Source organism: Rattus norvegicus, chromosome 2 (genome assembly GCF_036323735.1).
Source record: "Rattus norvegicus strain BN/NHsdMcwi chromosome 2, GRCr8, whole genome shotgun sequence".
Lineage (NCBI taxonomy): Eukaryota > Metazoa > Chordata > Mammalia > Rodentia > Muridae > Rattus > Rattus norvegicus.
The window spans coordinates 55,054,783-55,067,030 of NC_086020.1; the positions used below are offsets into that span (position 1 = coordinate 55,054,783).

At 42.9% G+C, this 12,248-nt stretch overlaps 1 protein-coding gene across 1 annotated transcript in view; it reads left to right on the top strand.

Annotated features, from left to right (window-relative positions):
- Oxct1 (3-oxoacid CoA transferase 1) overlaps window positions 1-12,248 on the top strand; it is a 148,340-nt gene that overhangs the window by 90,819 nt on the left and 45,273 nt on the right. Inside the window, exon 14 of the mRNA NM_001127580.1 lies at window positions 3,211-3,300. Coding sequence (NP_001121052.1) covers window positions 3,211-3,300 — 90 coding nt within the window. The remainder of the gene's footprint in view (window positions 1-3,210; window positions 3,301-12,248) is intronic.

Below are 12,248 nucleotides of genomic sequence, written 5' to 3' on the forward strand. Positions count from 1 at the left end.
CAGTTACCAGATGCATCCACACTGTCCTGGTACAGCGTGAACACACCGGTGCCAGTCACTCTCCTCATCCAGATATTTATGGTGTAAGGGAAAAGGAGTCAGGAGGAAGGAAGGACAAAGCTGAAAATTCCAGTAATAGTAGAATTATATACTAGGGAATTACCATAGGGAAAGGTCATTTGTCTGCATGTTGGGAATAAGGAGAAGTGGGTTATGCCACTTTCAGAGAAGGAAAGCTTGCTTGGTCTAAAGCATATATACATATATATATAATTTATAATATTAATATTATATGTTGTATTTGTATATAAACATAGACATGTAGTTATATATATACATATATATAAACATATATGTCATATACATGCCTGTGTATAGAGACATCTCTTTCTCTCCATATATATGATACATATATGTACATATATATATGAGACTCTCCTTTAATTAGACAGTGAACATTTCAGAGAAAAGGATCTTATTTTTGAAGATTTCTAGTGTCATATCTAGCTTGCACCAGCTATTCCACAGTTTGAGATGACTGAAGATTTATATGAATGTCTTTGTAAATTTGTTTTACTGTACACTTCCATACATTATCATATGCCATAGCTTTATGGCAGAGATATATAGTCTTATTTTAGGTTTATAAATACTGAACTCCGATTCAGAGCGGTTTGATATATGGCAATGTCACACAGAGTTTAATAGTTGTTCAGTCTTAGGCACTTTTCTCTTTTGGAAGCAGGCATTTGGAGGTTGAGATGGTGCCGTGAAATGTCCAGCCTGTGCTTTGGGGGCTAGGGAACATCCGATCACTTAACTGAGCTCTGAAGGCCTCATGGACAGTGAGTGTGTAAAGAGAGGCCCCTTTAAACAGAAGCAAGCAGGTGGCTTCTCTCCAGTTGGTTCACGCTGTTTCTGCCAGCTCTGTTCTGGACCCAGGAGGTTCTCTCTAAGTATTTAACTAACTGAAGTGATTTCAGATGTGTGCATCATATTCAGTTAAGTCGAGCAAGCTCCCTCTTAGAGGCTGTCATGGTTTAAACCTTTGTAATCGTTTTGTCCCAAGGTTTGCCTGTGGTGTATTCTTACCAAGAATTTTTTTCTCATTCAAGGAATTGATAGCACATTACATTGATTTCTGGTTTCTTGTTTCTGTTCATGGCTTTCCCATACTCATTGGGCCATAAAGATATTGGTGTTTTCAGTTGTGGTAAAAATAAAAAGCGATGGAACCAGTTACCACAGGTTCCCACTCCTTGAGGATCTGACTCTGACTGCTTCTCTGCCAGCCGCTTTCACACTCTGTCCCCTTGGCGGGTTGTTACCACACCACACACACCACATCACATCACATTTCCGTGGGGCGTTCTAGCATGGCACCACACCACGCTAGCCCCAGACATTCTATAGCCTAGCACAGCTTCCCCGGTAAAATCAAATCTCTAGAAATGTGTAGTTTGACAGTTAGATTTATATGTTAAATTCTCAATCTACAATACAACCACAGAATAAATTCACTGCCAGTTAATAAAGATAGAAATAAAGATACCTAGACAAGATAAAATTGACCTAGTCCACCTGGATCTGGATCATCCTGCTCTGTCGTCCCCATCTTGATTCTCCCACTTCTTCTCCTCTTCTTCCTAGACCAACCCCCCTCCCCGCCCCTACACTTCCTTCTTATCCAGTGATAGGCTTTGCCTTATCCTGGACCTGCCTTGCTGCATAATGATGTCATCCTACAGTTTTCTACAGAAATCTGATGACCTCATGACCAACCTGTTAGAACTGCAGCTGACTAGGCATTGATGGAGAAGTTAAAATTGCATATTTAAATGTATATTTTGCATCGTGTCTGAGTCTAACTGATCCTGTATCCTCCACACACCTCTCCACTGCACCTTTGTCAGCTGCTGCCCATCTCCTTGGTGGCAGGCTGTAAGCCACAAAGTATCCAGCTGCTTCCTTCTTTCCTACATGCGACTCGCTCGCCTAATTCATGCCTGTATTGTGCTGTGTTTACCTGAGATGTCTCTGAGGTCATGGATTTGAGGTCCTATTTTAGATCCACACGTACCCTTCTTAATCCCCTCAGAGCTCTGAGATGATGGGAGAGTATTTTGTGACAAAACGCCTGAGCTTACAAACAATAAATAAAACATTATGAAAGTTTCTATGCTAGAAGTCATGTCTTTTCACTGTGCTGTGGGAGGATGTAGTTCATCATCTTTGGAAACACCTGTGTTTTCCAAAACACAGATCCAGGAGACAGAGCAGGTGGTTGGAATCGTTGCATGTGCATGGCAGTCGGAGGCGGCTGATAAATGAATAAGGAAGATGGAGGGGTGGGTCGGAACAGATCAGGGACAGCAGGACACTTCTGAATGCAGCTCCTCCTTTCTGTTTTTGCTTGAATGGGAGGGTTTTTCCCTTTGTTCTCTTAACCCTCTTTTCCAAGTGCAAGATGAAAGCCCGGAGGCAGAAAGATAGACAGACTCACCTTCCTGATTAGTCACCACTAGAGGACTCCTTTCGTGCCTCAGCCTACTGATGTGAATCTATAGGAAACCCAAAAGTGTTTTAGAAAGTGTCTGTAATGGGTGAATTGGTAAAAACAACTACACGTTTGAAAGAAAGAAACGAAGGCCATGGCTGTCAAGGTTTCAGTCTGATCTGTTTTCTGCAGGAATTCTACAAAGGTTCTTATGTTAGCTTTTTTATTCACTTATCTTATTACTAATAAGCTGTCAACAAAAGATGTATTAGTAATGCTTAGAATAAATGAGATAATAATATTTATCCTGGGGGCTGGCGAGATGGCTTAGCAGGTTAAGGTCCTGCTGCACAAGCCTGATGTCCTGAGTTCGATCCTGAGAACCTATGGAAAGGTGGGAGGAGAAGCAGCTCTATAGGGTTGTCCTGTAACTTCCTCACGCACAACACATCATGCCTATTTTTGTGTCATTCACACAAATGCACACATAATAATAGCAGCAATTATAAACACATTGAAAAGATTATCCTGAGCATTGTCCTTTAACCATAGGCTAACAGAATAGCAGAGTTTTGGGTTGCAAAGGTTCGAGTACCGAGTAGTGACAGTAAGTTTTTCCTGCAGTGACTTGAGTTGACAAGTTAAGAGTGAACGTCCTCTTATGATAGACATAAACTGTGCATGACAACTCAGTTTCTGTTTCTGTTTCACAGGGGAAAATGGTGAAAGGAATGGGAGGAGCTATGGATTTAGTGTCCAGTTCCAAAACCAAAGTGGTGGTCACCATGGAACACTCCGCAAAGGTAACGCATGTTTCCTCACACATTTGAAACAGTTCACAGTACACTGAGCCTCCGTGTACCATGTCGCCGGACAGTGATTTTTAGTTTTCTCTGGCTTATTGAAGGTGATGACATTTACGTTGAAAAGGGAAAGAACACAGAAAGGTAGCAGTTCATTGCCTGGCCAGATGCTTGTTCAACTTTGAGGGACTCCAGGTATTAGACTGTTCTTTGAACAGTTGTGTGCATCTCCCAAGTTAAAGCTTAGGGTCTCTGAAGTCAGTGAAGATGTGCTGATTCCTGACTTAAGATGATGATAGTCGCCGCTCACTGTGGTCACGTGAAAAACCCATGATGTTTCTGACAGTAGTTGTTTTCAAGTGGTCTGTGTGGCCTCTTACCGAGCCTGTGGTGTCCTTTCCAGAAAGTGTTTGAACATAATAGCTACGGTAACAGCAAACATCCTTCTTCTGAGAAGCTCATTTTTGACAAATTATCAGACAGTTATAATATCGTAGATGCTAGCTGATCATAGCTAGGATTTGGCAATGACACTAAGCCAAAGTCACTCATCTAATGGAGTTCATTTTCAACGTTCTTCCTCCTTTTACCCTAAGTTAAAAATAGCTAACATGTATGGTGCTTTTACTGCCTGTTGGTTATTTCTACGTTTGTGTTTGCATGCCTATAAAGTCGATAATGGGTATCTTATTTTTCACTACATTTCTTTTTTTAAAAAAGATTATATTTATATGAGTACATTGTAGCTGTCTTCAGACACACCAGAAGAGGGCATCAGATCCCATTACAGATAGTTGTGAGCCACCATGTGGTTGCTGGCAATTGAACTCAGGACCTCTGGAAGAGCAGTCAGTGCTCTTAACCACTGAGCCATCTCTCCAGCCCTTCACTACATTTCTTTTTCTATGTATTCACACACGTAATTATTTATTGTCTGTTTGTGGTGTGCTTGCATCCGCTTGCCAAAGCATCTGTGTGGAGGTCAGAGGACAACTTGATTCTGGTTCTAGTGATTGTGCTCAGGCTGTGAGCCTTGAAAGCAAGAATCGATGGCCTCTAATAATAGTCCTCCCTCCTCCCACCCCACTTGCTCCCTACCCCCAACCCTAGTTTGTGTTTTGGTTCTGGCAGCAAAGCCAAGAGTCACTTGCTTGAGGTCTTATGACTATTGAATTGAGACTTGTCTTTCACTGCAAAACCCAGCCTTCTGACAAATGGAGCTGTTCTTACAACTTGCTTACTTCTTGTCTTTCCTGTCTAGGACCCATCGACTTCTGATGATTGGTGAAGTCAGTTGGGTGGTCTGTCCCTCCCTTGCTATGGCCTTAGTTTTTCCTTTATTAATCCTTCGGGGTTTACCAATCTGAGTGGAATGGCCCTGTGCCTGCTCGGCTTGATTTAGTGATGCACCAGCCCAGCCTGTAGGAACACCAGGCTAGCTTTGCACTTCGCTTGCTGGCCCGGGGAGTTCCGTTGTTAAAGAGAGCTGTGACTGCTAACTGTCCTAAGTGTGAATTAGCATAGGTTGTTTAGACAACAGTGGGAAGTGAGCAGTGGAGCATGGACTCGGGATAATAGAAATGGAAACAACCAGGTGACTTCTGCAAAATGCCTTGCACAGCATCCAAAATGCTCATTTCAGAGGCGGAAGAGCGCCAAGCCGCAAATCAAATCTAAGTCTTCTCTGGAATATAATGCATTTGGAGGGAACTCCATCCAACCTCCCCCTGGTTGTTATTGTAGCGTTGGTGCATAAGCAATGGAGTCTGACTTATTTTGGATTATTTTTGCACATTCATTTTCAAAACATTAGGCCTGTGTTTAGCAAATTCTCTCTCTCTCTTTCTCTCAAGTCTTTCCTTCTCAGTTGGAATTTCTGATAGAGGAAAATAAATGGTGCTTCAAACCCGTAGTTGAAACCCTGTTAAAGCTTGTTACAAATGCATGGTCACGTGTCTCACCTCTTCCCTTCCTTCTTTTATCAGTGAGAAATTCGGCTGTTTCACACTAGAATTGGAGGGTTCCCACGGACAGTTTCCTTTGAACAATGCAGATCCACTGGAGATTTTTTTTTTCAAAAACTTGGAGGGAGGGGTTGTTTGTTAGTTTCATTCTATAATCCAGGCTTGTTTGGAAATCACCCTGGAGCCATAGCTGACCTTAAACTCATGGTCATCCTCCTGCCTCAGAGTACTGGGACTACACCATTCACAGTTGTGATTAGAATAGTTATTAAAGACTCTTCACACATAACATTTAGATAAACTCCAAGTGCTATCCAGAAAAGCATCCGTCCTCACGTCTCACTTAAGGTCCCAGGAGTATGGTGGTGGTTCAGACTGCCTTTCTGGACTCTGTGAATGGCATGTGGATATGACCCTTGCCATGTCCTCCCTGCTGGAAAGGGACAGGTTTCCTATTCCTGATAGCCCTTCTGGTTAGCCACCCATGCTTTATTTCGGGGCAGCTTGGCGACCGCTGCTGTGTCACAGCACACAAGCAGCCCCCACAGGCTGCTTATAACTCAGAGCACAAAGTTCACAAAGGGATTCAAACAGGAGGAAAGAGATGTAGTCTTGAACTCTTGACTGTGGTCTTGTTCTTGTAAGTGTCTGGACCTACCTGCCCACCAGTTTTTTAGGTGTGGCTTTCTGCCTTTTCACTTCCTACCTAACTCACCCGTAGGGTTACAGGCACATCAGCCGGCCTCCTTTAAAACACCTTTTATCTCTCTCTCTCTCTCTCTCTCTCTCTCTCTCTCTCTCTCTCCCTCTCTCTCTCTCTCCCTCATCGTTTTATTCAGATTGGGATATGATAATACCAAGGCAGAATAGTGCAGACAGTGTTTTCTTGCTGTTTTTCCATCTTTCTTCACTTTAGAAAATATAGTATTTCTAAAAAGTTAACTCTTGTACAATTCCTTACACACACACTTGTCATGATTTGAATATGCTTGGCCCAGGGTTGGAAGTGTGGCCTTGTTGGAATAGGAGTGTTGCTGTGGCTTTAAGACCCTCCTCCTAACTGCTTAGAAGCCAGTGTTCTTTAGTAGTTCCACATGGAGATGTAGAACTCTCAGCTCCTCCTGCACCACGCCTACCTGGATGCTGTCATGCTCCCATCTTGATGATAATGATCTTAATGATGAACCTCTGAACCTGTAAGCCAGCCCCAATTAAATGTTGTTCTTTCTAAGATTTGTCTTGGTCATGATGTCTGTTCATAGCACTAAAACCCTAGGCAATACTTTTCTTCTTTTCATGTTTGATCTACTCTGTCCCTTAAAACTGGAAAGAAAATCAGGAAGAGCCTGGGTCCTTAGCAGCTGGACGTGTGGCTAGCACAGACTTAGTCTCACTTCCTTGGAAGGCTTCTGAGCAAGTTCAGAATGTAGGCAAGCCACTGTAGGGAAGTGTAGGCCGCTGTAGGGAAGTGTAGGCTGCTGTAGGGAAGTGTAGGCTGCTGTAGGGAAGTGTAGGCCGCTGTAGGGAGGTGGCCAGGCTAGGAGTTGGATTCCATCTCTGCCAGCCCATGTCTGTCTTGCCCTCTCAGATAGCCTGCACACACCTACCTCCACCCATCTTACCCAGATTTGTCCTTTTAGGAACTTTAAGTTTCAGAGAGACTCCTTCGTGCCCCTTTTCCCAAGCCATAACTCTCATTGCTTTCATGAGAAGGCCATCGATAAAGGCTTTAAAACAAAACAAAACCATCTTAGAAGGTGGGCTCTCTCTATTTTTATTTTCTCAGATATTGTGTCACAGTCTTTTCCCCTGGATGCTTGATAGTCTAGTGGCAGACAGCATTTTCAAACCTCTCTTCTATACCACTAGGTTGGGATTGGTGCTCTTTGAGCATTTGTGATATCTGGATCATTTGAGTTATAATTTTAAGGATGAATCCAGCTGTACTGCGCTGCCCTTCCCTTGTTCTCTCTGTTCCCCAAAGTCCTTTAAAAATGGGCAGAGCTACATTGCTGCTCAGTCAGCTCAGATCCACAGATGTCCAGTTCCTTTCCTTGTGAGTTCCCAACAGGACTTGGAGCTCCGCCTCTGGGCCTCTGAGCCTTATATCTTTATACCATTTTGGGGTACTGTTTAAAACATTGTTTCTGTACCAACCGTGGTATTTCACTAGGTGGGTCTAGAAAAGCCTTTGTCTCCAACTGTAATTCCCTGGTGAGCTCCAGAGTTGTATTGCTAATTCCTTTTAGAGGACTTTTACCTGGATGTTCCAGATCTACCCCAACTACAATGTGCTCCCAAGTGAAATTGTCCATCTTTCTTATAGCTAAATGCTCTCATCTTCCTGGCCCAGCTAGAGAAATCTCATCTCCCCACTTTTATATCTAAACCATCACCATCGTGCCCTTCAGCTTGCACTGGATCTCCACAAACGTGATCCTCGTGCTCTGTAGTCTTCTTGCTCTCTTTTTCCTCTCCTTACTCATATTTAGGTCCCTGATGTAGTGCCCTAAAGGTCTTCTAATCGCTTGTAATCAAATACATGAACTAAGTAGTTACTCTTTAAATCTTGGTACAGTCAGCACTGCCTGGGTTACCTTAGCCTATCTGCTGTATGGGATCAGCTCCCTTCCCCCAATGTCTGTAAGCCATCCTGGTTTCCAGGATTTTAGTCTCCTCCATGGTGTGGCTGCTGTCCCAACTCACCCATTCAGTCTTTCTTTTGGTAATTACCATGAGTACAAAGCTATAGGCAAATGGAATAACACCTGATGGGCAGCAGGCGGAGTGTCTGCTATCTTCCATGAATGGACAAAGGAATGTTCTTTGATGCTTTGCCTTGAAATTTGGTAGGAAAACCTTATGTGGGTGTGTTGGGTCACCTGTGTATGCAGGCATCAAATGTTTATCAAGGACTACTATGTGATGGGCACTGAGGAAAGAAAAATTAAGAGATATGGTTCTTCTTCAGACATGGCAGTCTGCTTATGCATTTATGATAGAAGGCTGTACGACAGGTCATGCGGCTGAATAGACAGTTCATTTTTGAGAGGTGACAACAAGTTTCCCGTGAGATGTGTAGAGCATTTTCAGAGACAGCTGATGGCCCGGGCAGAGTTTCACAGGGACCTTAGTGTTATGATAGATAAGGGATTGGAAATTAGAGCAGTGGGAGACTAGGACAGTGATTATAGGGGGATTAATTATGTTCTTCTTAGAGAGCAAAGGTGGAAGGGTTAGGTGCAGGCAAACTTTATATATTGCGTGTGTGTGTGCATGTATGTGTGTGTGTTTATGTATATATGTATGTATGTATCTATCTATCTATATATGTTTATTTTATACACATGCATACATGCACACATGCATGAACACATGAATGCACAAGCACACGGCCATGCCATCTCTTTCTCAGTCCAGGAACCCTCCAGTGGCTTCCCATATCACTTAGATTCAAGACTGTTCCTCAGTGTTGTCTCTAAAGTGTACATGGTATGGTTTGACTACATTCCCCCATCACTGCTACTGCTCTCTCCCTCCCTCTACTTCCACTGGACTCCCTTCTTGAAAGTCTGGAACAGTCCAAGCAGAATCCTGCATCATGGTTTTTGTACTTGGTATTCTGTGTTCTTTGAATGCTCTCCCCTAGACAACCTGTATGGCTCACCCCCACACATCACTCAGGCTCAAGGCACCACACGGGCTTTCTCTTAGTGCCTTTCTACAGACCTTCCCATACCTTTTCATCTGGGAAGCTCCACAAGACCTTGGACTCTGTGCTGTGAGCCTGGGGCACAATGGTGCCATTTCTGAGTAGAGAAAATATTAGTCAGGCGCAGTGAGTTCTTGTTGGATTGATTCATAGTTGAGATCGTGATAGTCTGAGCACATCGAGCACTCTCCACCCTTCCCAGTTGTTGATGTTCATTGTTTTCTCTTCATCGTTGCAGATCTTATTTCCATGCCGCAGATAGACAAACCAAACTCCATAGAAATTAAATATTCCAGTAAAAATCAAATGGGAAGAGAGAGCAAGAGTAAGCCTGGAATCTGGGTGTTCTTCCCCTAAACCTCCTTTGCCTTTGCAAAACTTTCCTGACACTGCCATCACTGCCAACAGTGGGAACCACATGCTGCCTTCTCAGTACTGCTTGCTGAAATCTGTCCCCAGGGGTCTGACTGAGGGCAAAGCATCTGAGTTGCACTTGACATTTACTGTAAACAAGAGAAGGCAAAGCCTTTCTTTTTGAGAACACTAGAGAGAGCTTTGTTTCTGAGGAAGGCTTATATTTGCTTTCTAATACAGTGAGAGATTTGGGTTCTGAGGGAGGAAGAGGAGTAATTGTGTTGTTCTGAAGTTGAGAATAAATCTTCAGGAATGATTTTTCTGATTTAGTCTAATCTATCTGGGAGCATGGGTCTCATGTAGATATTTTGATGCTGATTTTTATCTTTACTTTTTTTTCTGAAAGAGAATTATAAAAATGGACTGAAGCCTATTAGTCTCATTTATTTTAGGCCAAATGTGTTACTAAAAGCAACAAATGTGAAAGATTTTTGGGGTAATTTTGCCTTGGATTGATTCATAATTAATGGTAGTTTTTGCTTGTGTTTTTACCATCCTGAAAAGCGCATTAGTTTTTCTATACTGACTGTTAATAAGTCTATATAGTTTGGAAAAAAAATAGTCTACTTTGATAAAAAATAAATCAAAATTCTGAGGGGCCTGAGCTATATGTAACTTTGTAATAAGATGTACACTTAGCAAACACAAGGTCCTGGTACCATCAGACTAAGAACACAGACATGTTTATATGTGTTTGCCCTTTTATTTCTCCCTTTTGATAAAATCATTGAGAAACAAATAACTCTTCAATGTGGACACGACACAATCCAACATCCAGTAAAAACTTTAACAATAAGCCTTATGGACTATAATTAAGCTAATTGTTTTAAACTGTATAAGTTTGAGTTTGCCAATCTAATGCTACATATTTTAAAAGGCAGAGAAAAAGTTATACTAAGAAAACACTAAGCGAGTGTACTTATAGATAAAAAAATAAGGGAAGTCCCACACCGGCGGATCCCGGACCGCAGCAGCTCTCTGCTCCCAAACCCCGTGGGAGAGAGACCTCACCGCCTGATCAAGTGGGCACTCCTGAGGCTGCAGAGCGGAGGAGACCACCAACACTGCCCACACCTGCCCACATCCCTGGCCCAAGAGGCAACTGTATAAGGCCTCTGGGTTCCCGTAGGGGAGGGCCCGGGAGCGGCAGGACCCCTGCGCCTGAGACACTGCCGGAACCTGAAGGAAACAGACCGGATAAACAGTTCTCTGCACCCAAATCCCGTGGGAGGGAGAGCTGAACCTTCAGAGAGGCGGACACGCCTGGGAAACCAGAAGAGACTGCACTCTGTGCACATCCAGGCGCCAGAGGAAAACACCAAACGTCATCTGAAACCCTGGTGCACGGAGGCTCCCGGAAGGAGCGGCACAGATTTTCCCGGTTGCTGCCACAGCGGAGAGGACTTAGGCAGTACCCCGCGAGCAAACTTGAGCCTTGGAACCACAGGTAGGACCAACTTTTCCCCTGCAAGAAACCTGCCTGGTGAACTCAAGACACAGGCCCACAGGAACAGCTGAAGACCTGTAGAGAGGAAAAACTACACGCCCGAAAGCAGAACACTCTGTCCCCATAACTGGCTGAAAGGAAACAGGAAAACAGGTCTACAGCACTCCTGACACACAGGTTATAGGACAGTCTAGCCACTGTCAGAAATAGCAGAACAAAGTAACACTAGAGATAATCTGATGGCGAGAGACAAGCGCAGGAACCCAAGCAACAGAAACCAAGACTACATGGCATCATCGGAGCCCAATTCTCCCACCAAAGCAAACACGGAATATCCAAACACACCAGAAAAGCAAGACCTAGTTTCAAAATCATATTTGATCATGATGCTGGAGGACTTCAAGAAAGACATAAAGAACTCCCTTAGAGAACAAGTAGAAGCCTACAGAGAGGAATCGCAAAAATCCCTGAAAGAATTCCAGGAAAACACAATCAAACACTTGAAGGAATTAAAAATGGAAATAGAAGCAATCAAGAAAGAACACATGGAAACAACCCTGGACATAGAAAATCAAAAGAAAAGACAAGGAGCTGTAGATACAAGCTTCACCAACAGAATTCAAGAGATGGAAGAGAGAATCTCGGGAGCAGAAGATTCCATAGAAATCATTGACTCAACTGTCAAAGATAATGTAAAGCGGAAAAAGCTACTGGTCCAAAACATACAGGAAATCCAGGACTCAATGAGAAGATCAAACCTAAGGATAATAGGTATAGAAGAGAGTGAAGACTCCCAGCTCAAAGGACCAGTAAATATCTTCAACAAAATCATAGAAGATAACTTCCCTAACCTAAAAAAAGAGATACCCATAGGCATACAAGAAGCCTACAGAACTCCAAATAGATTGGACCAGAAAAGAAACACCTCCGGTCACATAATTGTCAAAACACCAAACGCACAAAATAAAGAAAGAATATTAAAAGCAGTAAGGGAAAAAGGTCAAGTAACATATAAAGGCAGACCTATCAGAATCACACCAGACTTTTCGCCAGAAACTATGAAGGCCAGAAGATCCTGGACAGATGTCATACAGACCCTAAGAGAACACAAATGCCAGCCCAGGTTACTGTATCCTGCAAAACTCTCAATTAACATAGATGGAGAAACCAAGATATTCCATGACAAAACCAAATTTACACAATATCTTTCTACAAGTCCAGCACTACAAAGGATAATAAAGGGTAAAGCCCAACATAAGGAGGCAAGCTATACCCTAGAAGCAAGAAACTAATCATCTTGGCAACAAAACAAAGAGAATGAAAGCACACAAACATAACCTCACTTCCAAATATGAATATAAGGCGAAGCAATAATCACTATTCCTTAATATCTCTCAATATCAATGGCCTC